Here is a 26603-nt window from a genome sequence, read left to right as displayed (position 1 = left end):
AGCTCTTTATAATTTAACAGATTCATTAAAGATTGATAATCGAAAAATTTACTTTTTTTACATCTATCAAACTGTCGTTTGATATAGGCCTATATATTAACTGAATACTTAATTAATTAAGTTATCCCTTAATTCATTTTAACTTGAAATAGCTATATTGTCTTAAGACCTGTGTTATATAATCCATAAACTGTGTCCTTATAACGATAAATACCCGGTATTTAATTTCTTGTTAGCCTATTAATTTTAGATCTTTTTAATTTTAGATTCTGTTTGATATGGTCTTCAATTTGCAATAGTGTCCTGTGGATTTTTATAGCGTGTTAAGGGGCACCTGCTTAAAATCTCATATAACCTCACCGGAAAATAACAGATTTATTAATCAAATTATATAAGAGCATAAATCAAAAATTAAAAGCGCAATTAACCGCCTAGAGCCCCGCAAATACTCGGATTTATATCCCCCTAGCAACAATGCCGCCGATCAGCTGTTTTGAGTTAAGAAGTTTTCCCACAATGCACAGCGCCCCCTTCTTTGTTGTGAAATAAAGTGCGAATGTGTCACAACTCGACGAGTCTTTGTTTTGGGATTGTGACCAACAGAAGTGATCAAACTGGGCGAAAATCGAATATGTTATAGTTTATGATATTCTACATAAACTTGAACACCAAAAACAGAACCATGGCCAGTGCAAAAAGTTCAACGAAAGGAGAATATCATGTAGCAGGAAAGTATCGATTAGTAAGAAAAATCGGGAGTGGATCGTTTGGCGATATATACCTGGCCATGAATATTGCAAATGGAGAGGTGGGTATTCTCTTAAAACACGATTGAATTCTCCCCTTAAATCCCTGGATACATTTTCCATACAGTTATTTTGTGTGTGATCAAGGTTTTCTTTGTGCGAGTTCTAACGTTATGGTGTGGGGGTCTTTATTTGTAGGAGGTGGCTGTTAAGTTAGAGTCTGTCAAAGCCAGGCATCCCCAGCTGATTTATGAGAGCAAGTTGTACAAGATTCTACAGGGAGGGGTCGGAATCCCACACATAAGGTGAGTCCAAGGAAATCCTACCAATGTAAACAAAAGATCGTCTGTTCAACCAACATATGTTATATCTTCTTTGGTGGTGGATCTCAAACAAAACAAAAGGGGCGGGGTATCAAATAGGAAAAGTTGAGTTTCATATAACTGATAAAATAGAGTTAAGGTGTTGCAAAAGTGGGTTTGGGCATGACAGCTCATTGGCCCTTCCCCAATCTAAGTAACAGGAAGTGTCAAGAACAATACCATTTAAAAACCCATTTACACAGAGATTGTTAATGCACAACATTATGGTTACCTTTATCTATATATACATACTGATACATGGGACTTCAGGCATATATATATACATGCTGTCATTGGTTTCGTTGTCTTGTTATGTTTTTTAACCAAGGCCTGGGATTATAGATAATCCTTATATCTATACTCATGGCACTGATGAATTATTTTCTTAATCTTTAGGGATGTGTCAGGACTATTGATCATGTTTACTAATTAGAAATATGTACTTTTAATTAATTATTTACAATAAAGTAAACAATTATAGTTTACTTTATTGAAAATTGCTTTTTAAGTGACTGTGTACATTTGGATTTTCTTTCTTTACTGTAATTGAATGAATTAACCAAAAGAGATTTTCTTAGGTTGAATTTTAAAGCTGAATTTATAAAGACAAATAATTAGTCAAATGATTCAGAATTCACTTCATCTATTGACACTTTAAAATAGATCCAAGTTAATCGTTAGGGTGGGGGGGGGGGGGCTCTGTGATTTGGAAAATTTGTTTTGAATTTTTGGAAGTTTGGGTCAATTATAAAAAGATGCAATATATTAAATTCGAGAAATATTTGTATTAAAACATGTTACCCTCAAATTACCTGGCCCAAGGATCATGAAGCAGTCTCAAAATTTGAACGCATACCCGGTAGTCTAATTGTCTTGTGATTGAAAATATCATAAATAATGAAATGCTCTTAAAATATGTCTCTATATTACTTTTATAATTACAAATTTTCAGCATAATGTTAAAATGATAAATACATGTACCAGTATTAATTTTAAGATTTCATGAATGATAAAAAATTTGGACTTATAAAAAAATCTAAAATGCTTTATGATCCTGCATTAGGTCTGGTTCTGAATTGACATTGTAATACATTGTAATTCTTTATTTTCTTTTCTAACAGGTGGTGGGGAGTGGAGAAGGATTATAACGTTCTAGTGATGGATCTACTTGGGCCCAGCATAGAGGATCTCTTCAACTTCTGCTCTCGCAAATTCAGCTTGAAAACCGTTCTCATGTTAGCGGATCAGGTAGATGCCAGTACATGTATAGCTTTGATTAATTAAAAAATTGATGATGCAACTATGGGTACGTTAGCCCACAGTAAGCCTTTGATCATTATGTGTAGGCCTGCGTGTTGTAATCTTCCCTGGTATCCAAAATGAGGGTTGTTGTCATAAACATTGCAACTGTTAATTATTGATGCAAGAATTGTGTAACAGCTAGATGTTTTTTATATGGCATGTTGATTCTGTCGAATAGAGAATTATTTATCACATGTACACGTAATATTTATTACCAAAAAAGTGATATCGGTATGTACCTTGAGAGAAATTAATTTACAGGCACTTTACAATGTGTTCTACAAGCTAATATTTATGGTTAGACTTGATGTAGTGTCTGGCCCATGGGAAAAAAACCCTATGAGGATATAATATATTAGTGATAATTTTCATACTCATTTCAAGGTTTATTGGAATATATCATATGTTTTAAAGAACATTGTATATCTGCTTTTTATGAGCTTCAATCTACAGTGATCTATAAAATTACTAGGTAATATTCTACAGTAGTATAAGAAGCATGCATGCAGCTGTGTTTTTCACAAAGATTGGAAAATAAAAAAAATAAAGATTGAAACCATGAGATGTGTGTGTAATTAAATCATTGACATAATGATCATGTCTACTTGAGGAAATGTACTGAAAGTAGCGGTTCTATTTCATGATAGATGGAAAATTAGAAAAATGGAGATCGGTCAAGACCTATGTACTGTATGATTTGTACTGCGTGTCCTCGTGAGGAATGTGGATTTTATTTTTTCTGTCTTATTTCTTCCGCAGATGATTAATAGAATCGAGTTTGTTCACACCAAAAATTTCATCCACCGAGACATTAAACCCGACAACTTCCTGATGGGGATCGGCCGGCATTGCAATAAGGTAAACAAAGATTTAGTCAAGATAATCCTTGATGTAAGGATAAAGACACCCAAAGCTTTTATAATCGAGCAGGAAACTTCATTCTTTATCTGTAAAGGCAGGTAGATTTATTAACGACATTTTTATTGCTGTTTGAGGGAAGGAAATAATGACACTGTATGACAGACATTTATTTAATTTTTTTGTTATTTTGAAAAGTATTTGATAAAAGAATGTGGTAAAGGAAATAAACATTGCGAGAAATGTCAAAAATTTTGTTCTCCAATTTACATAAAAAAGGTTCAAAAGATATAAAATTTCATGCAGCATGTAGGTTAATCAATTTAATAATTTGTTTCCTCAAAATACACATGTATAATGAATAAGGTATTTTGCAAAAGTAAAGAAATTGATTTGAATTTTGCTATTGATTAATTTGCCACTTTAATGCAAGTCTCACACAAATTTCAGGTTTATCTAATAGACTTTGGTCTAGCCAAAAAATTCAGGGATAGCCGCACCAGACAGCACATTCAGTACCGCGAGGACAAAAACCTGACAGGCACAGCCCGATACGCCAGCATCAACGCCCACCTGGGCATTGAACAGAGTCGCCGCGACGACATGGAATCCCTGGGATATGTGCTCATGTATTTTAACAGAGGTTCTCTCCCTTGGCAAGGGTTAAAGGTCAGTTTGAATGTTTTAAGTTTAAAGGTCATTGATTAAGTAAGCTGCCAGAGTTAAGTTCTATCTACATGCAGCCCACCAGACTGCTGAATTTGTCCAGTTGGTTCCCCTCTTTAAGCTCCAATCTGGTCATATTTATACCAGCTGAATAATCTTAAACTTTGTACAGAGTATGACACTGGAAATTAAGGAGTCTGGATGGTCAATTAATTACCATCAGATTTGCCCCAAAATTTTAGACATGATATTTTTTTTTTTTGTTTGTCAAGATTTTTTGGATGAGCTTGGCCCCCCCACTTTCAAAAACGATGCTATGTGCCTGTTAAACAATTGATTTATTATTTAGGAAAGAAAAAGACAAAATTATCTTTAATTAAAAATTTGAAAGGTTTCCTATATCTCTATAAGTCTATATATAGACCTCTTTGTATAAAGGAGATTAATGTGGTCAAAAATGGCTGCCACCATCCAGCCCTTTTAATTGCATCCTCGACAAGCAAAGTCTAGTATCTTCCCCTGATGATGGAAAGACCAAGGTCCATATTGTTTTTAAGAAAAGGAATGTACACAGTGTAAATCATTTTGGAATGAATCGTTTTCAGGCTGGCACAAAGAAACAGAAATATGAGAGGATCAGTGAGAAGAAGATGTCCACACCTGTCGAGGTCCTGTGTAAGGTAGGTCTAAAACCTGAAAATATAAAAAGAGCTGAATGCTGCGGAATCATCAGAATTCAGGAATTGTTTGGAAAACCCTTCTCTATAAATGACATCTTCACTAATATTGAAACAATTTGATTTTCAATATCAGTGTATTTGATTTTAAAAAAAATTTCTTTTCACTATTATTCTTGAAACTATGATATGTTAAAAGATCTACAAAAATTAGCATTCTCTCCCCTGCCCCTTCTCTTTACAATTCACCTGATTCCACAGAATTCAGGAAAAGGGTCTGTGATTTCTTTATGACGATCTGTTCATGTATCATGTTCAAGAGCTGTTCTTTTTGTAGTAATAGCTCTCACCCACACTCAGGCTGCTAGCCACATGCTCCAAGTTGAGTCTTTGCAAATCTTAGATCTAGATTGATTTTCAAAAAAAAAAAAAAATGCTTAATTATTTGTTGTTGTGTTGGATTGAAAATGTTATCAGCAAATACAGAGGTTGTACCGGTATTCATCAATCTCATTTTCTCTGTTATAACATGCAATATTTAATTGTGTGTCTTTGTCATTCACTTTTTACTTTTATTTTAATCAGAACTTCCCTGCCGAGTTTGCAATGTACCTTAACTACACCCGAGGTCTGAGGTTTGAGGAGCCCCCCGATTACATGTATCTGAGACAGTTGTTTCGAATCCTCTTCAGGACATTGAACTATCAGTACGATTACGTATTTGATTGGACGATGCTCAAACAAAAGGCAGCTAACTCCGCAACAGTCGCAAACGGTGGAACAACACACATGGCTACAGTTGGTAATTCATAGAAGTGACAGAGAGCATAACAGTCTAAAACTGGTTTATCCATGTGTGTCTCTGTTGGGAATTGAACTAGAAAACTCAAGTGTGATTTTGATGTTTTGCACAGTAAAACCTGATTAGGGCAAACAAGCTTGTAACAAGTTATGTTTAATAACCCAACCTTTAAAATGCTATTAATTACTTTTAAGTTAACAAATTAAAATTGCCTGTTCTTGGCTTGTCAAATATTGATATGTGTTAATTATAAATGTACACAGAATGTGTTTCCTAGTTTATATATATATCTTCAGGAAACAAATTACCCTGGAGGAAATAAATGAAATGTTTACTTGCTCACATGAATAATTTGTCACAGATTTTGTTCTGCCATTCACTTTAAAAAGATAAAAATAATGCATATAATACTCAATTAACCATAATTCTTCATTTTCTGGCACTCATCCTTGTCAAAGCCTAGACTAGAGTGATGCCCCTTTACCCTGTAACATATTGTGGCAAATCCATGGCCTTGTAAGCTATAGCCTAGCTTGTTATAGATCTGTTGGAGTTCTTTCATTTTCAATAAGTTGATTAGAGTGAATCTATTTCTAGAATTTTAAGCAACAGTTTTATGGTCATTGATCTTGCAAGTTTTTTCTTTTCTCTTCAGATGCTTCAGATGTTACAATATTAATAGTAAAATAGTTAGATTTGTTTCCAAAAATGAATTGACAATAGCTTTTTAATATATATGTCTATAGAAATTATATGATGATTTTTGTGAGAAGAATTTATAAATAAAGATTATACAAATTAAAATAATCTAATTACAGGTCGCTGAAAAATGAGGGAGAGAAAAAGGCAACAGCAACTTTAGAAATCAGTTCTTTTCTTTCTGTGTGTGAAAAAAATGGTGGATTCATCAAGTTTCTTCTAGGTCATGTGACCTACTTAAAAGTCTGGCCACCAGGAGCGCTTCATGCCGGCAATTCTCCCTACAGAGGGTGCAGCTGATTATCATCCTGTCGCTATGTAAGGAAGGATCTCGTCTTCAAGTGAAGACTCTAAAAACTGTGTTTCTTTATTGGGTGCAATTTTGCATGTACATTCAATTTTCTGTGCTATAACTGGAGAAAAAAGAAAATGGTCATGTTTAACCATTGTGTGCTTGTCCAGAAGGAGTTTCGTTGTAGGCAATTCTTACCTGTGGTTGAGTGAATTTGAAAATTGAAGAAAGAAAAGAATGAAAAAGAAATGAAATTATGGGAGGGTACATCATTGTTTGTAAGAATGATTTTATCGTTGGTGTCATTACAATGTTTTTGAATAGATTTGTACATGCAGCAAGGATCATTTTGTTCTAGGTGATATGTAGTTAGCACTAGTGCAGAGAAGGATGAAAAAACCATAGAAGATAGTTATGGTGAAGGAAAATTGTTTGAATATTGTAGATTGTTTTCAGATTTGTTATCAATAGTGAAATCGTTTGTTAACGAACACACAAATTTTACGTGTTTGTTAAAGATATAAGGTTTTTTTTGTGTAATACAACATTAACTAGTATTCATTATGTTAAAAATAAATAATTCAAAATATACATGTATATATTTGAAGGGATTAAATGGATAGTTTAAATTCACAATCTGTAATATATAATTGATTTTATTAATTCACATATTAATCTTAATTTTACGTTTTTATTTTCATTTTAGGTTGTCTATATAGTACAACCACTCATAATGTATCAATTAATGCAGATCAATTTCTATTATGAAAAATTGGTGTTTTACAAGTTTTACTTGTTGACTTGAACGTTAATCTTTATTATCTTACGAGATTTTTTTTTTTAAAGAATTGCCAAAAGCAATATATTTTGCGCTAAATGCGTTCATGAGTGGAATTTGTTTTTGCAGTGTTTTTCAGTCTGTATAATCCTGGGGTAGTCTTTTTAGTTTTATGCTTATTATGCATGTGTTATAAATTTGTGATATATATATAATTTTTTTATTGTCGTGTGAACGTACATCATGAATGCATTTTATTCTTTTACCAAATTTTCAACTTGTAGTCTTGTGTAACCATATCTGTGTGAGATGTCTGCATCGTCAATTTGTGAGTTATGTTAGGGAGAATGAATATCAAGTTGTTAAGTGTATGTAGTGATTGATATTGAAAGTTTATTTAATTAGCATGTGATATACATGTAAATATTAACATTATGATTAGAGACATAAACTCTTTATTACCCTGTCCTGGGCCTCTTAATCGACATTGAATAACCTCTTTACGTATCGTGGTTTATTAGTGATAGTATATTGTGGAGAGTAAATGAAATTTATTTCTGCTTTGGCATGATTGGAAAGAACATCAAAAGCTTGAAAGACATTTTTTTTTTTTTTCTGATGAATGGAGTCAAATTTTATATGAATGAAGAGGTCACTAATATTGTGTCTGTCTTATAAAAATATTTTTTTTATCAGCAGGAACTGTTGTAATGGAGATTATGTGAACTGTTGTATTGGAGATTGTGTGTCAGAATAATCAAAACTACCATTCATAATCATGAACACTGTTTACAGCATATGATCAACTTGTATGTGTAAATCTTCTCCAAGACTTTGTTATAAACTAACCATTATGCAAAGTTTGTTGAGTTTCTGTCTTTTCTTTTCTTTTTGACCATCTCTTGATAAATAACATTTGAAGTGGATTATCTTCAAGTTGATTATTGACAAGTAACATTTGCTGTGGATATATTTTATCACTAGCACGAATTGTGAGACATTCTTGCACCTAATTTTTTTAAAATAAATGGTAAACCTTCACAAGAAACATAAAATGACAGCTTTAATTTTTTACCAAAAAAACTAGAATAAAACAAATTGTTATAATGAAATTGTGAAATTTTTTAATTTATCATTATCATATTTTCCCCATGCATATGATTGGTTGATTGCTATCACAAAACCATTCTATAATTTCTCTTATAGACCCTACGATACTAAAATATAGATCTCACCATAGTAAAAATAGGTTTTCATGACAAAATACTGGTTTTGGCACATGCGACATTGTGACATCATAATAGCAAAATCAACACCTATACATTATGAACAAAGTATTTTTGGTAGACTGTTTAGGGAGTGAATATCATTATTGATCATTAATGGTTCATGATGTGTTGCCATACATCCAATATCAGCCTTGATACTTGTTCTGTTGGAGAACATCTGATATCAGCTGTGATATATGTTCTGTGAGAGAACAGTTGATATGTCATGATACAAATTATGTAAGAGAACATCTGATATCCGTCATGATATGAAGATCACATATCATGCAACCATGATATATTCGGGAATATTTGATATCTGACATGATATATGTGTCTGTTTGAGAATATCTGATATCTGCCGTGATATACCAGGTATGTTCTGTAAGAGAACATTTAATAGAAATCATGATACATTTCTGTAAGAAAACATGATATCAGCCATGATATGTGTTTTGTTAGAGAATATCTGTTATAAGCTATGATACGTGTTCTGTTACAGAATGTCTGATATCAGCAGCCATGATATGTGTTCTGTTGGAGAATATCATATATTAACCATATATTTCTTTAGAGAATATCTGATATCAAACATGATACATATTTTGAAGAGAAAATCTGATATAATGTGTTGCGTTAGAAATAATATCAGCCATGATAAGTGTTCTGTGAGAGAATATCTGATATGATCAGACTGGACATGTGCATGTTCTGTTCTGCTACACACATCAGCCTTTTACTTTTTCTGAAGACTCTATAAATAAATGCATCATTACTATACCCTAACATTTCATTGAATGATTGATATAGGGTTATGCACAGACTTGTCGAAACTCTGACTTTTTGCAATTTTTTAACATGTGCAATAAGTGCATATGTATCTTTATTTCAGTTCTATATAATAGATTCATGAAATTGTAATTTTGTTATGGTCAATATTTTCATTACTGACTGTTCAGCAAAGGAAAGATATCGATTTAATAGCGTCATCATTAGAGTACTTATTATGGTAAATACTGGCAAAATGCACATTTTATACCGGTACATATATACTGATGTATTTTACACTTAATTAAGGTAGTCCATCAATAACAGATGAATTTAACAATTTTGTTTGATAGAAACTACATTAAATATGTATCTTAAAATTATAATAAGGCTGACATAAACCAAACTTTGGAGTATTATATAAATGCAGTCGATTAAATGAACTTTTTTGCACTTGGAACTTTTTTAAGAGTTGTCTGCCCCTTCCAAATATTTGGAAAAATCAAATTTCTAAAAATATGTACGATAAATTATGATTTTTTTGGGCATTTAAAAAGAAAGGGAAAGCCTTTGCACTTATTTGGCACTGCACTTATTTGGAATTGGTGTTTACAAAGAACCCCGACCACCAAATTAATTTTATGATTAACATAAAACAGGTACTAGCTTGCATTTTACCAAGTTCAAGTTCAGTTTATTCACTCAGACCAGATAATTTGGTACAAGAGGAACATATATATAATACATACAAATACAAATCGTCAGAGGTACAGACAAACAGGTACATTTTCATACAGGGAAAAAATATAAATAAAAAAGAACAGACTATAGAATCACTACTTATATTAGATTTTAGTATAAAGGATCATAATAGGAAAACAACTAAGAGGAGCAGACAGCATCAAAAATTTTTGAAATAAATACACACAATTTTCTTAGCGATTTACAATTGCAATTAGTCATGAGTTCAGAAAACTTAAAAAAATTTGGTCTTTTCCAATATTTTGTGTTTATGTATTTTTTCCTTATTTCTTCTAGTGCCGAACATTCTAAAATATAATGAAATTCATCTCCAATAAGACCTTTATTACACAAAAGACATAACCTCTCATTCAAAGGAATGTTATACCATCTGCCTGTCTCTACAGGAAAACGATGGTTTGATGTACGAAATTTAATGAATTTTTTTTTAGTTTTACAGGTAAAATATCAAGATACTTCTCAAAGCCAAAATATGGTTTTAAGATTTTATACACTTGACCTCTGGAAGAACAATTTATATCATTTGACCATATTTGCATAAATTGGTCTTTTAATCTTTGATTTACAGTAGCAGATAACCATTCTATATTGACAAAATTATGGTTCTGCCAGACATATTGTAGCCCGCACATGTTCAAAATTCTTTGAATACAATCAATCCATGGGCTTTTACAATCGCTATTAAAATGTTGTGAAAATAAATATCTGTACACTGTATATACAATTTTGTTCTCGGGGCTTATTAGCATTTTCCCCCAATATGTAATTATTCTTGTATAAACATTAATATACAACGGGTAGCGCCCTGTTTCTCCATATATCATAAAATTCGGTGTTGTGCTTCTTAAATTAAGTACTGTTTTCAAAAATTTCAGATGTACACGTTCAATAATATCTAGATTTTCAAAGCCCCAAATTTCGCAGCCGTACAATAAAACTGGTAAAACAACCTTATCAAACAAATCAAATTGACAATTTACTGGTAAATTAAAATTTCTAATTTTTCTTATAACACCATACCTAGCCTTTTGAGCCTGTTCACACAAATGCTTTCTTGCTTTAATAAATGAACCAGTTCTTGACAGAACGATACCCAGGTATTTGAATTCTTTAACATTTTCAATAACTTCTCCTTTATAATAAAAAAGCTTTTTCGATGTTGGACCTTTGGAGAAAACCATTATTTTTGTTTTATTAACATTGACATTAAGTTTCCATTGAGTACAATAACTATAAAATTCGTTGAGGGCGTTTTGAAGGTCTTCTGTCGATTCCGCCATTATGACGGTATCGTCAGCGTAAAATAAAATAAGTAGTTTCAAATGTAATAATAACTCGTTTTCGATTTCATTACTAATGCTTTGTAAACCTACAATATTTTTTTCCAAAAGAAAGTTTTCTAAGTCATTAATGTACAAAGAAAATAAGAAAGGGGAAAGGTTTTCTCCTTGTCTAACACCTACATTACATTCAAAAAAATTAGAAGCAATACCATTTAATTTTACTAGTGACTTTATACCCATGTACATGTTTTTAATATATCTAAAGCATTTCCCGTTAATTCCATTCAAAATAAGTTTACTCCACAGGCCGGTCCTCCATACAGTATCAAACGCCTGTTTAAAATCGATGAAAGCACAAAATAATTTCTTTTTTCTTTTCATGAAAATATCACAGAGAAATTGTAGTGTCAAAATATGATCTAAAGTTGAGTAGTTTTTTCTAAACCCGGCTTGGTTTTCATAAATAAGATTTGTCTCAGTGGCGTATGCTTCCAGACGATTGGCCAAAATACTAGTGAAAAGTTTACCTAGACAACTTAAAAGAGATATCGGGCGGTAATTTTCCGGCTGAGTAGGATCCCCCTTATTGCAATGAAGTATAGAGTGATAAAGAACTGCAGGTAAATAATTAAGTTTTGTATTTTTCAAACGACTCAACATACTTTGTTTTGTAATTATTTTTGTAATTAAGATTTGTAAGTTGAAATTTTTTTTGAATATTAAACTACAGAAAAAAGAGATGCAGGCATTTAATGATCATTGGCTTATAGCTGTTATTTACAATGTATAATGTTGAGATTTAGAACTATTCATAATAATTATGAATATTTAATAAGCATACATTCAATGCAATCATATCTAGATTTAGAATTATTTAAGATAAATACGCGTGCATTCAATGCAATCATTTCTAGAGAACAAAAATAAACTACACATGTATCATAATTACCCGCATGTCACGCGCATGTCCACTCTGACACCTGTTACTGTTACATATTTTAACTTGCCTCAAAAACTGTTATGTGTTTTATTATAGTTTAACAGATAATTTAAAGCTATTCCCAACTTATTTACTGTTTAATGACAAATAGGGGTAGAATTTTTTTTTAAAAAATCATTTGATAAATAGAGTTATATTTCGGGGACGAAAGTCAACAAAAAATGTTATTATTTAAAAGAAAATGAGTTTTTTCATGAAAAGTGAGTTATCTTAATTGCAACATGAAGTGAGACGAAAAAGCAAGGCTTAGCAATAAAAATTTAGTCAGCAGATATTCCTGAGGAATAATTCCTCATATGCATAAGCATGCACGGACCTAAAAATGGGGTGAGGGTTCGGTGAGAACCCCCCCCCCCTTTGAAATTAAAAACTTGATGCCTTAGACATCCAAAACCCAACCCTCTCCCCGAAAGATTTTGGGTTCTACTCTAGTTAAGGAATCATTTTATGGGTTATAAATACAAGTTGGTCATGTGATCAAGTTACAGAAAGCTCACGAAGTGACCCCCTCCCCCACTTGATGCCCCATTCCTATATTCATGCATGAATTATAATAAACAAGATTTCTAATAATGATTGATTTTACTATCAAAACTTTGACAGATACATAAAAACATTGGAAAGCTGAATATCTTATAACCACTTGTATTCATGGTAATTAAAAAAGTCAAGAACATACATACACAGCACAGGACATAGTATTGATGAATGGGGATGAAACATTATTTGGCAAACACTGGAGTCAGCACCCAAGTCTATTTTAACCATGTCAAGGGAGATAATCCATGATGATCTACATCGCAGGAAAAAAATGTGCTTATCTCCCTTGACCAGCTAAAACTTCCTATTTACAACCCTTCCAATATTAAACATTATCAAATTGTATCACGTTAATTGCTCATAAAAGATAGTCTTAAACTGAAGTTTATTTAATCTGCAAGCCATACATATGTATATATGTTTCAAAATGCATATGATTTTCAAATCTAGTACACATAAAAAATCAGTTCTATATGTATCATTAAAATCAAATATTAAAGCCATCTTTATTTTGATAAAGTCATAAACATTGATAGAATTAAACTGCTTTTTCAAAAAACTTTACATTTGTAATTGACAACTTTTGACAGGAGAAAATCGAAGCAGAAATTATTGGTCTGGCCAGGTTAATAGTTTATTCAATAGGCTCCTCATACATGCTCTGTAAATCTTACCTACACACATTGAATTTCATGTCATCCTTTCTCTGTGTAATCTGAATGACTAATTTGAACTCAATTCTCAATGTTAGTTGTTTTTGACATCATATCCTGTTACATGACATCATATCCTGTCTTATTTTCACAAATATAGGTGTAATCTATAGAATCTTACGTGGCTCAATTGTCATTAATTTTGTGAGTCTTCCACAACATGAATAATTAACATCCACAATAAATTAGGAAACAAATTATTCATTACAGTAAAACATACAAACCCACAAAATAAAATCCCTATAAACTTTTTGGCCTCCCAAAATTAGTGGATTCCAATAGTACATTGTACTTTATCATGTAGAGAGAATGTTTTGTCATCAATTCTGCATTAATGCAGTTCTTCTCTGCCAAGTCCCGTCTTACTTGACAGAATTGTCATATCCCGACATTTGAGAATTATCACAGACTATAATTGTACAATGTATTCACCTACCAATGTTATATGATCCAATAAACAATAGTTTAAAGCTTGCCAGAATATATACACGTAAATATGGAAGAGTGATTTGGGCGTCTCTGATCTCCACATTCAAAACAGCATTTAATTTTGTGGATCTTACCACGAATTGCAAGAAAACTCGGAAATTATTGACTTATCTGAACACCTGTGTGAGTACCGGTACCTTCATTTAATTAGGAATACATGTAGTTAAAGGTAGACGGAGAAACCCAATTGCCGTGTGTATACATGTGTTTATCAACGGATTCAATGTTTTCGATGTATATTTCAATAAAATTACTTTTGCAGAAAGGATAGTATTTGATGATGTATTTGTTATGTTGTTGCCCTTGGCAATTCAACTTATTGTGTTATTTATATTAAATTTATAAAATCTTCAAACTGTTATCATCTAGATTTACCAAATTGTTTTTTTAATAAAGGACTGATCATTTAACCCCTCGTCCCCCAATTCTGTTACCTATGAATCATTACAAAATAAATATACACATTATTCAAAGGTCAAAAGTTCAAAACGTTCAAGGTCAATCACAACACACTTCCAAATGCTCCACTAACTGAGCATGGCAATCGGCACTAAAACTTTGTCCACATTTAGGACATGACAACATTTGTCCATTCCCAGACTGAGTGTCACTTTCCGAGTCATTGATGTCATCAAGGTCATTCAAAGAAGGAACAGTCACCGAAAGTCCAAAATCCGAGTCAGCCTTATCTGGAGGGTTTGACTCTTTTTTAGGAACACTGTGTTGAGAGGAGGGCGTACTATTGTCTGTTTGGAGGTGGTTACTGTCTACCTCATTCATATTCTGTGCAGCATACATTGCATCAACCTTTGTCCCAGAGTGACCTTGATCCATTGACAGTTGACCCTTGACCTGGCCTATAGGTAAACTGTTTGGAGGTTTGTGTTCTGCAAAGTGACTTGGACCTCTAGCAGCCAACTGTGTCTACAAATATGGACAGAAAAAGAATCTAATTATACAGTTTCCATTGCTTTAAAATTACAAAAATGATATTGTGGACACTTGTAAATACTAATGAAATAGTGATAAGATCTTGAAATATCGTTTTCAATGCTTCAAAACTTATAATTTTCAGAATTTAGTTCTGTTTTCAATATTTTATAAAACAAACCTAAACAAAGAAGATGACAAAAATGTAAATTTATTTCAATCAGTCTCTTGCATAGCATTTCCCCCCCCCAAAATAGAACAAACAATAGTTTATAACCTTGTTCTTTTCTGTCATTCATTAAATAATTTAAAATTACTTGCAATATGAAAATTAAAATTTGACTTCTACTGCTTTATATTACACTTATAATTCATAGAGGGGGGAAGTATATGTTTGCCGAGTTCTTTGGCAGCAAAGAAACTTAATAGCCACATGTTTATGAAGAATAAAGAATTTAGAGGCACAGAATTGCACCTACTAACACCCAAAAACAACTCTCAGATGTTTACCTTAACCGTTTCCCATTTGGGGTTTTATACTCATTTTCAGATAGAACGGATTGTATGATGTTAAGCTTCTGTGTATCATGTTGTTTTTTGTTTCGTTAATACATACTACAGAAAATCTATCAACACTAAACAATGCTATAATAAAGGAAAAAATGGCTAACCGGTCATAATTTGACCAGTATGCATGTGAAAAGGTTATGGGATGTTGAGAAAGACAAGGTCAAGGTCATTACCTCCATAGAAAGGCCCTGGTTGCCCTGGTTAAGGTTGAAGTCATTGTACAGCGATTGGTTGGTGAGAAGATTGTAGTCAAGGTTGACTTGAGGGAACCGGTTCCGGCTCATTGGATCTTTCTGTAAACAAAGAAATTCCCTCATTATTAGATCTCTCTGTAAACAAACAAATTTAAATTCCTTCATTATTGGATCTCTCTCAGTCTAAAAACAAACAAGCGACCAACAACCTTTTTTTTCTCTTTGATATTTTAATGAAAAAATCTGTACTTCAAAAACTGTTTTTTCTTCTTACAAAACTGTTGCAAAACAATTGAAAAGAAAGCATTAATTCTATGTTGGATAGCAATTCATTTTCAGTTCCTGATACAAAGATAAACTCTCCCTTGTACTTGTATAAACATTGAAAAGATTACAAAATCTCCGAAATACCAACCTTGCTGCTCTCAGACTCGAGCTGAGATATGCGAGTTTTATAGCGATCACGCTCCGCCTTAATCTGTCTCATCTCCTCCTCGAGTTGAGATATTCGATGCTGCGCCTTTTCTCGGTCACTGCGCTCATACTCAAAGTCCTCGGTACAGATTTGGATCTGGTGTTTCAGGGCCTCGATGGATTCTGAGTTACTGCTCAGACAGGTTCCCTCGCGACGAGAATTCACTTCCTCTCGGAGCTTTTCTACTTCCTGCGTTAGGTGGGAGTTATAAGTCAAGGCCTCATTTAATTTTGTATCCAACTAATTAAAATAAAACAACAGTAAACCAATAAGCATTTAGCCTATTATGTAAAAATACATGCAATATATTAGCTGCAATAATGTAGCCCTCTCCGACTCTTTTTAAAATCTTCTGTTTTCCCCCAAAAATTGAGAGAGGGCTACATTATTGCAGCTAGTAATATATTGAAGGTAGACAGTTGACAACATAAAACATAGATAGTAAGATGTGACTGCCTCAGAATTCTTCAATGTTGATGAAATATGCAGGTGCATATGTCTCCAAACTTTATGCTATCCTGTATTTTAGTGCTGTTACCTGAATCTCTTTAATTGAATATAGACATGCATTTAGCATCTTAATTGTTTAATTTTAATGCAAACAAAAAGCAACTACAGATTTAGTTTTTAACATGCAGTGCAATTGCAAGAATGTACAAAACTGCACAAAAAAGAAAATTATTAACACTTCCCCCCTTACCGGCTAATGTCTTGAAAATATTTACCCTGCATTTATGAAGAAATTTTCAGTGTAGGAAAACGGAACATGTTCAGATATAGCTGCAATAATCTAACCCTCTCCAATTTTTAGCTCACCTGAGCTGAAAGCTCAAGTGAGCTATTCTGATCACATTTTGTCCGTCGTCCGTCTGTCCGTCCGTCTGTCCGTCTGTCTGTCCGTCTGTCCGTCTGTCCGTCTGTAAACTTTTTACATTTTGAACTTCTTCTCTAAAACCGCTTATCCAATTTCAACCAAATTTGGCACAAAGCATCCTTATGGGAGGGCGAATATAAATTGCAGAAATAAAAGTCCGATCTGTATTCAAAGCGGAGAAAACCTTGAAACTGTAGAAAAAGGGGGGTGCATTTTTAAAAATCTTCTTCTCAAGAACTAATTAGTTCAATTCAACGTAGTTTAGCATAAATTATCCTTATGGGAAGGAAAATATAAATTGCAAAAATTAAGTGCTAATTCTGATTCAAATCTGAGTTATTACGAAAATAATAATAAAGGAAATGCGTGTTTCAATCAGTTTAATAGCTTCGGGCTCGGCATACGGTAAGAATTACCTACGGTAAAATGGGTAGGCAAGACTTGGTCTGAGCAAAACAAAAGATTGGCAGGTATTAATCTGCCAATCTCATTAAAATTTCGGGGTATTTGATGGACCAGTATATTTGTATTCGCTGTAAATATTGCTGCAAAATAATGCGTATTTGGAATTGACGATTGCCGATCTGCCCCGGCTTTTATTTTGCCACGGCCCGAGTTTGCATACCCATTTTACCAAGACTCTTATTCCATACTTCTAAAACGAGGTTCTTTGTTTAAAGCAGCCATGACATTATACGAAAAAGGGTCGATCTGACTATGATGAATCTACTTGCTATGCAACCGTTCGCGTAAGAAGGGAAATTTTTGAAACATGCAAAATATATTGGTGCCGATTTTGTGAAGTAAATTAAGGCTAAATATTTCAATGCGTTGACAGTTTTCACACATGACGTTGGTGTTAGCTTGTTCTGATTTTCGTTTCGTTTTCATTATTTATGCTTTGTAACCTGGGAACTTTAGTCTGTATTTCGTGATTTTTACGTTTAAAATAAAACAGAGACTGCGGTAAATCAAACAGTTAACAGTTTACCTGCGCAAATTAAGCAAAATCTGATGTAGGGGTACTGAAGTACAATTCATTCTATCGGTAAGTCGGCATTATCTTTTGCGTAATGGTAGATTAATGCAATAGGTTTTGTTGAGATGCTCGGCATTTTCTCGAGTTTATTCATTTTAAATAGAGTTTGATATCGCTGACGGAAATATGTAGGTATATACATGTATATATATGATTCATTTCGAAAAAATAAATTGTGTTCTTGATTTGTTATATATGTAGTGCATGTTTCTTGTGTTTATTTGTTACCCTACAATGTCTATTTACTAACCATATTTGAGTGTTAAGTTTCGAATCATAAGCAAGATACAGAGATTTGCTCACAATTCTATGTTTGTACACATATCTTAAAAGCTAAAGATTAAAAAAGTAAAAAAAATTGTCAATATTTATTACGAAAATTTTCAAAGTCTGTTCTTCCAGAAACCAACTAATTGAATTGTAAACTTAACCTTTTTAGCTCACCTGAGGGTGGGGCCACAATGGGGGGGGGGGTCGAAGTTTAACAAATGAATATATAGAGTAAATCTTTAAAAATCTTCTTCTCAGAAACTAATCGGCCAGGAAAGCTGAAACTTGTGTGGAAGCATTCTCAGGTAGTGTAGATTCAAAGTTGTGAAAATCATGACCCCCGGGGGAAGGTTGGGGCCACAATGGGGGATCGAAGTTTAACATAGGAATATATACAGTAAATCTTTAAAAATCTTCTTCTCAGAAACTAATCGGCCAGGAAAGCTGAGACTTGTGTGGAAGCATCCTCAAGTAGTGTAGATTCAAAGTTGTGAAAATCATGACCCCCGGGGGTAGGGTGGGGCCACAACGGGGGATCAAAGTTTTACATAGGAATATATACAGTAAATCTTTAAAAATCTTCTTCTCAGAAACTAATCAGCCAGGAAAGCTGACATTTGTGTGGATGCATCCTCAGGTAGTGTAGATTCAAAGTTGTGAAAATCATGACCCCCCGAGGGTAGGGTGGGGCCACAATGGGGGATCGAAGTTTAACATAGGAATATATACAGTAAATCTTTAAAAATCTTCTTCTCAGAAACTAATCCGCCGGCAATGCTGGAACTTGTGTGGAAGCATCCTCAGGTAGTGTAGATTCAAAGTTGTGAAAATAATAACCCCTGGGGTTAGGTTGGGGCCACAATGGGGGTCGAAGTATAACATATGATTATATAGAGTAAATCTTTAAAAATCTTCTTCTCAGAAACCAGCCGGGAAAACTGAAACTTGTGTGGAAGCATCCTCAGGTAGTGTAGATTCAAATTTGTGAAAATCATGACCCCTGGGGGTAGGTTTGGGCCACAATGGGAGGTCGATGTTTTACATTGGAATAAACAGAGTAAATCTTTAAAAATCTTCTTCTCAGAAACTAATCAGCCAGGAAAGCTGAAACTTGTGTAAAAGCATCCTCGGGTAGTGTAGATTCAGAGTTGTGAAAATAATGATCCCCATGGGTAGGGTGGGGCCACAATGGGGGGGGGGGGTCAAAGTTTAACAAAGGAATATATAGGGTAAATCTTTAAAAATCTTCTCAGAAACTAATCAGCCAGATGATTCTTTATAATTGTTAAGACTTTGGCCCCAGGACAATTTTTTGGCCTCACGAGAAGGTTCAGAGTTTGATGTACGTTTATATCCCATATATAAACTATTGTTAGGGATGTTTTTGAGAACTGCAATACTCAACATATGATATGACTATAAAATCATCCTGTTAGAAAAGGGACTAATGATTATAAACATAAGAATATCCAGGGGAAAATGGATTTTATTTATACAGGATCTACATGTATTATTGTACATTGTCCAGATAGTTTGTATTATGACTCCATTGAGCTGATTTTATCATAACTATTGTTCCTCAGGTGAGCGATGTGGCCCATGGGCCTCTTGTTTTAATATCTGATGTTTACTCCAAAACAAATTTTAATAAAAAAAAAATTTGGGAGAGGGCCATATTATTACAGCTAGTTCATATAAAGCCTTATACTGACCTCTTTTTTCTGGTTCTCCAGAGACTGGAGTTTGGATTTGGCCTCGTCCAGTGCACGGTTGATCGACTCTTCTCGCTCGGGCGTGATGGCCAGGGCCTGAGCGGACTCGACCTCCGACATCAGTTGTTTGATCCGCTGCTCCTGCATCGTGTTGTAAGACTGCCACCGATGATTCATCTTTATAACCTAACAATCAAATATCAGCAGTTTTTAGGATAAATTTTAATTCAAAAAAAAAAATGAAATATCATGATTTGATATTGAAATCAGATATTTTACAAGGAAACAGGACATGTGATTATTTTCACTTCTACTTCCCAACCCAATTTCTCTACCCCCCCCCCCCCCTCAATTTTCTCTAATTCTTGTTTCATTTCTTATTCTAGCCATATCTCATATAACCCACTCCCCCTTTTTTCTAATTCTAGCCATACTTCATATAACCACTACCCCTTTTTTCTCTAATTCTAGTCATACCTCATATAACCCACTCCTCCTCTTTCTTTAATTCTAGTCATATCTCATTTAACCACTCCCCCTCTTTCTCTAATTCTAGTCATACCTCGTCTAATTTGGCCTTCACTGTGTAGTTTTCCTCCCTCAGCCTATCCGCATCTTCTGGGTGTTTGTCTGAACCCTTCAGAAGACAAAACATTCAATGAGAGATAAAGCTATGGACTGGTCCTCTAATGATCGGGAAAACACAAAGAATTTAAAACAAGAATCCATAGATCAGTTCTTAACTTCAGTACTGTAGACTTATTAAATGCGAGGAATTAATATCCGCATAAAAACACGAGAAGCACGTTTCGCTGATTTTAAAATCTCGCCATTATTTTCTGAGAGTTGAGAATTCTAAGAAATAAAGAGAAAAGTCCCACGTTCGCGATTTTATATTCTCACGATTTGATGCAAAACATCGGGATCGCGGAAATAAGTACTCACGTAATATAAGGAATATACAGTATTTAAATGTGATATGTACCGGTAGTAAAGATTTTAATTCTAAAGATTGTATTCCATAGTTTGCCTACACACAATAGCTCTGATAATTTCACACAATATCCTTTGAAAAGTGAAAAATTTATAGAGTTATGCCCCTTGTCATCAATAACATGTACCTTAAGTTGTGAGCCTTGTTTTGTCTTGCTGTTTTCGAGGCGTTGAGCCATTTGCTGACACTGCGTTCCAACATCGGTAAGTTGCTGCCGTAAGTTATTCGTTTCCTCAGCCAGGGATATACAGAGCACGTCTCGAGTTCGCGAGCTTTCTCTGAGCTCTTCCACTGTAGTTGTGAGTCTGCGGATCTGTGCATCTTTTTCATCGGCTGAGCTCGACAGGGCTCGCTCAAGATCATTCACTCGTGATGCTTTTGACTCAAGTTGTTGCTGAAGAGCAGTGTTTTTCTGAGAAAATTCCTTCACTTTCTACAGATTAGAAATAAAGAATTTCAAAAACTTTAATGTAACGTTTTAATTGTTTTATTTAATGTTAAAAAAAACCCTTATGAGGAGGGTGGCTCTCAGATTAAACTCAGCTTACAACAATCATTTACAGTAGAATCATTAGATTTCGTGGTGGTTCAATTTTGGTGGAATTTATGGGTACCTCTCATCCATGAATTAACACACTCCATGAATTAATAAATTTGATTTTAAAGTCACTTTTCCTTTAGTAGGTATATGAGAGTACACCAAATTACATTCGCTAGTGATGTACCTGTAAATTTTAAGCAATCCCCAAAAATCAGCACCCACAAATTTGAATAATTCCACAGTAATTAACACACACCGCAACAAATTTTTAACAATAAGTGATTCAGAAATAAATTTACAGGAAAAAATAGAATACATTTATCAAATTCCTATATCAATAATGAAATTATTGATATAGTTATTCAAGTATAAGAACTGTATAGTATATTTTGCTTTCCTCCCTTTTAAAGTTTTTTGGAGACAGCTAGGTGGGATGGGGTTTTGAATAAGTCTTTTTTTCTTTTTTTAATTCGGAAGCAAAATAAATGTTTATTATTTCTATTCAATGAAGAAATCTGACAATGAAATTGTCACATTTTCGTGAATCATGCACTTTTTTAAGAACAGTTATTTATGAACATGATGAACTAGCTGTCACGTTGACATTTAGAACAGATCGAGGCTAGAGAAAGGATTTAGACCAGTTTTAAAGGGAAATGCCCACAAAAAGCCCCATTCTCTTATTTTAGCTAAATTAGTTAATGTTATACCCAATTTATTCATCTCCTATGCACTTGATGAACAAGCTTTAAGTAATACGTGACACTCCGTTTATTTGACAGTACAAACTGGGACGGTGTAAAAGTAGTCCGGGACATATGTCACGGACATATGTCCCGCGATGTCCCAGTTTCGTATTTCGCGTATAACTTATTTTCCAGTTATTTTTTTCAAAACCCATTAATCAGATATCAAAAAGCATCTTTATTTTAGTCGATTGTATTATTTCTGCTACATATAAAACACTAATAAGTTAAAAATCGCCAATTTTCCTTCGCCAAAAGTGTAAATGTAGTCCCGAGAAATCGACTATGTTTTTCGATTTCCGGTTTTTGTTTTGCCTTTGTTTTTACATTAAATAAACATAATTCTATAAGTTTATATACTGTATTTAAATATCAAACATTGATTTACAATATAAACATAATTATTAAGTTATTCTCAATCCCTAATGAAATTGTTTACGCATTTCTTCGCGGGACATTGCAGTTCATAAGAAACAGATAAGAAAAAGTAAAACCGAAAACCCAGCAGGGGTTGTGTATACATTTCCGCATCACGGATCAGTAAATGATGTTAGCCGGTACATGTATATAATTCAATTCAATGGTTTATTGAAATCACCATGTTGGCATACAGTCAAAATGAAATCAAATGAGAGACAAAAGAAAATTGTAACATAAAGGCTACAGCATGCAAGACAGTTTTATACAATACTTCATATATAGTCCCTGGAACTGTTTTCTCTGCTTAAACCATTTATCCAAGTAGATACATAGACGTTTTGTAGTATTATAATCACATGGAAACAATTTCTTTTATGGGATCAATACCACAGTACAATTTATCACTGAAAATATCACAATAATGAAATCGAAGATCGTCATACACAGGACAGTAAAGTACAAAATGTTTTTCATTTTCGACTAATAATTTACAAGCATAGCATAAACGTTTTTCCTTTGGGATAATTGGTTTACAATATCTACCTGTTTCAATGAATAGTGAATGTGCGCTTATTCTTAATCTTGTTAGCTGGGATCGGTTTCATGCTTTTTCAAGGAAAACTTTAAATTTTAAAATAATAAATAATCTATATAAACTCCACCTATTTGCGATACTTCAGATAGTGCATCCTCGTTACGATGCGGACCCAGGTATATCATGACAAGGTAATTCATGGAGAAAAATTAATGATAAGACAATACTTATTAAAATTTTAGCCCAATTGTGGTCATACCAGATGCAATTAGGTTGCGCACACATTTTAAATTGCGTAATGGTGGGACATTTTCAAAATAATCCAATACATTTTCAATGTCCGCGCATATAATTGCACATCACATTATTATATCATGATCAAGAATCTTAATTCTAATACTGAAACTATAATTATTGTAACAAAAATTAAATTAACCAAATAATTGTTAAATGATTTTGAGACGGTAATTGCTGCCGGAATCCTTAATGATTGAACGCATTTTCTAATATTGAGGTGATCGAACATAATACTAATATTTTTTTTAAAAATAAATATTTTACAATTCATCTCCATATGATATGAAATTATTGATAAACATGAATTTTGTTCGGAATTCTTACATGTTACTTTGCTGGGTTTCCAATTGTACTATATCTTTTCAGTTGTAAAGTAAACTGCAATGTCCCGCGAGGAAAAGCGTAAATAACTGCTTTTAATGTTAAAAAGTGACAAATAATTAAGATTTATACCATAAACAAATAATAAAGAGACAACGACAAGAAAAATTATTTAGAAATATGTTTATATAATGTATAAAGGAAAAACATAAACCGGAAATCGAAAAACATAATCGATTTCTCGGGACTACATTTACACTTTTGGCGAAGGAAAATTGGCGATTTTAAACTTATTAGTGTTTTATATGTAGCAGAAATAATACAATCGACTAAAATAAAGACGCTTTTTGATATCTGATTAATGGGTTTTGAAAAAAATAACTGGAAAATAAGTTATATGCGAAATACGAAACTGGGACATCGCGGGACATATGTCCGGGACATATGTCCCGGACTACTTTTACACCGTCCCGTACAAACTAGATCACCTAGAGAGAGAGAGAGAGATATTTGATAATCAAAGAAAGTGCTTTGTCATTGCATGCATGTCATGCCGTGTGAATCAATCGGATTCGATTTCTCTATTGAGAGTCGTTTTTGTACCAGGAAGTATCTTGTAGGAAACTGACTATAATTTACTGAATGCAATCTTTCCCAATTTTCCCATTTACGTTAATAGGTGTGACCTTACCTTCCATCACCCTTCATCTTAATGTAACTTTTTATTTAAAATTGTGCTTTGAAGCAAAATAATAATCTTTGCCAAAACAAAAAAAAACCATATCAATATTCTCTAAGGAAACACAAGACTTTTTCTTCAAAAAACAGCGATTGGTTCGTACAATCCGCCAATCAAAAGCCAAAAACACAGTACCTGTTGTAAGGTCTGTATTTCTTCCGGGTCCGATGGGGACGTTCTCAAAAGCTGTTTTAGTCTCGAATTTTCTCTGGTCAGGTTTTCTAACACTTGTTTTGACGTTCCTGGAATAAAGTCATCGCTTTCTTCCAGACTTAGACTGGCAGATAACCCATGATTGATAAGCCTACTTTGTAAATTCCTCACAATTGTTTCCAATGTCTTTAATTTCTTATTCAAGCTAGAATTCTCCTGTTTTGTCTCTTGTAAAAGTCGTGAGAACGTCTCCACTCCCCCGTGGCGGATCTTATACGTGTGGAGTTCGGTTTGGCACTGTTTTAGAAGTAACTTCATGTGGTCCACTTTTTCTTTGTAGCAGTCTCGTTCCTGTTCTAGACTTTGTTGTGAACTCAGAGCGGATTCGGACGAATTCGACCTCGTCATTTCAGTCGCCATCTGAACAAAATTTAAATAAACCTTTGAACAATGTCAGAAAAATCCCACAACACATATAAAATACTACCACAGGTACGAATGAGAGTTCAACAGTGTCTGTATTTCAGTTCAATCTATCCAGAACTGAACTAGATAGTGCCACATGCAAACAATTGGTATTGATTTTAAACCAGTCAAACTATATTTAACCGGGTAGGGAATAGGGAACTTTTGGTCTATATCATAGTAATATGACTCTTACCTTGAAGGCGAAGAAACGGGAAAATCCTCAAATCAACACGCTAGGTCCCTACGTTGTAAAAGTAAGGGCTTTTACCACTATCGACATCAATTCTAAATTTAGCAGCTTAAATTTCTAAGGGGAAATACCTTATAGTCCGTTTCAAACATCAAGCGTTATATCACAGTGTTCTCTGTAAACGAAAATGGAAATAAGACCACAGGCATTTCCTTAAAAGATTGTAAATAAAATGACTATAGTCGAGGAGTTTAAATATCTTTTCCGATAATACTGGCAAAATTTACAGGAGTGAACAGGAAGTCAACTTGCAGGTGTATTACGTTCCTTATGTGTGTGTACACGTGCATGTGCGTTCATCATATGAATTAAAGCCCATTTCTTTGAACTACTACACCGTCTAATCGAATTAACATTGTGGATTGCGTCTAAGCAGAGTTTGTATCTAGATGGGCCATCGCAGGCGACAAAATACATTTTAAATTTCCTTTTAATTTTTAAATATATTTTATTCATTGTTATATTTCTAATCAGCTATATATATAGGACCCTTAGAATACATGAATTACTTTATAAATTAACAACTGGCTCAAGTTAAAATAACTGCTAATTTTTAGGTTACTTTTAAACAATTCTTTGAAAATTTAAATACTGTTGTTTTTTCCATGAAATTGACATACTATTGTCACCTGAGTGTATATTAAATACAGGACTGGTCGATTTTGGTGAAGAAGACTGATTAGATTTTTTTTTTAATTTTAAACACGAACCCCATGCAACACATGCATTTTTCTCTCTTTCTCTTATTTTTTTTTCAAAATTTAAATTCTAAGTACTGTATTTCTTTACAATACTTTTCATTTTTTACACACACATACGTATGTGTCTATACTGAGCGGTTTTTCTTGTGGGTTTGGAAGATTTATGTTGTGCATAATTGATTGATTAATCGACCCCATTCTCTGATTCTTCTATGTTATACTGTAATTCCTTATATTACGCAAGTATTAAATTTTAATTCCGCGATCTCGCTGTTTTGTATAAAATCGCGAGAACGTTGAACATTTATCCCTATTTCATACAAATTCCTCGCGATTTGCAGTATTCTAAATACATGTACATTAATGACT

At 33.4% G+C, this 26603-nt stretch overlaps 2 protein-coding genes across 3 annotated transcripts; one reads left to right on the top strand and one right to left on the bottom strand.

The window, feature by feature from the left end:
- Positions 1 to 519: 519 nt before the first annotated feature.
- LOC128181083 (casein kinase I-like) lies at positions 520 to 6510 on the top strand. 2 transcript variants are annotated; one of them, XM_052849348.1, is made up of 8 exons: positions 520 to 808; positions 945 to 1051; positions 2230 to 2356; positions 3170 to 3268; positions 3719 to 3937; positions 4540 to 4614; positions 5197 to 5409; positions 6232 to 6510. In XM_052849348.1, exons 1-8 carry the CDS (start codon positions 644 to 646, stop codon positions 6244 to 6246), a joined length of 1020 nt encoding a protein of 339 aa, XP_052705308.1. In that variant the 5' UTR covers positions 520 to 643; the 3' UTR covers positions 6247 to 6510. The 2 variants fall into 2 exon arrangements, with proteins under 2 accessions (XP_052705308.1, XP_052705309.1); XM_052849349.1 differs by having other exon boundaries at positions 5197 to 5413.
- Positions 6511 to 12826: 6316 nt separating this feature from the next.
- LOC128180496 (probable DNA double-strand break repair Rad50 ATPase) lies at positions 12827 to 25636 on the bottom strand. Its single transcript, XM_052848618.1, has 8 exons — positions 25477 to 25636; positions 24798 to 25235; positions 21191 to 21496; positions 20632 to 20706; positions 20070 to 20255; positions 16115 to 16414; positions 15679 to 15798; positions 12827 to 14929 (listed from the first exon to the last, which is right to left on the bottom strand). Exons 2-8 carry the CDS (start codon positions 25233 to 25235, stop codon positions 14504 to 14506), a joined length of 1851 nt encoding a protein of 616 aa, XP_052704578.1. The 5' UTR covers positions 25477 to 25636; the 3' UTR covers positions 12827 to 14503.
- Between the last annotated feature and the right edge of the window lie 967 nt (positions 25637 to 26603).

Source organism: Crassostrea angulata, chromosome 4 (genome assembly GCF_025612915.1).
Source record: "Crassostrea angulata isolate pt1a10 chromosome 4, ASM2561291v2, whole genome shotgun sequence".
NCBI lineage: Eukaryota > Metazoa > Mollusca > Bivalvia > Ostreida > Ostreidae > Magallana > Magallana angulata.
The sequence above is the reverse complement of the archived record's forward strand: the minus strand, read 5'-3'. Positions and strand labels throughout refer to the sequence as shown.

Excerpts from the sequence above, each read along its gene's own strand:
- LOC128181083 (XM_052849348.1), top strand. The coding sequence starts at position 644 with ATGATATTCTACATAAACTTGAACACCAAAAACAGAACCATGGCCAGT. Across the intron at positions 3,938-4,539 it reads TCCCTTGGCAAGGGTTAAAG|GCTGGCACAAAGAAACAGAA; the intron begins GTCAGTTTGAAT and ends AATCGTTTTCAG. Across the intron at positions 4,615-5,196 it reads CTGTCGAGGTCCTGTGTAAG|AACTTCCCTGCCGAGTTTGC; the intron begins GTAGGTCTAAAA and ends TATTTTAATCAG.
- LOC128180496 (XM_052848618.1), bottom strand. The coding sequence starts at position 25,235 with ATGGCGACTGAAATGACGAGGTCGAATTCGTCCGAATCCGCTCTGAGT. Across the intron at positions 15,799-16,114 it reads TCGAGTCTGAGAGCAGCAAG|AAAGATCCAATGAGCCGGAA; the intron begins GTTGGTATTTCG and ends CTTTGTTTACAG. Across the intron at positions 14,930-15,678 it reads ACCAGGGCCTTTCTATGGAG|ACACAGTTGGCTGCTAGAGG; the intron begins GTAATGACCTTG and ends CCATATTTGTAG.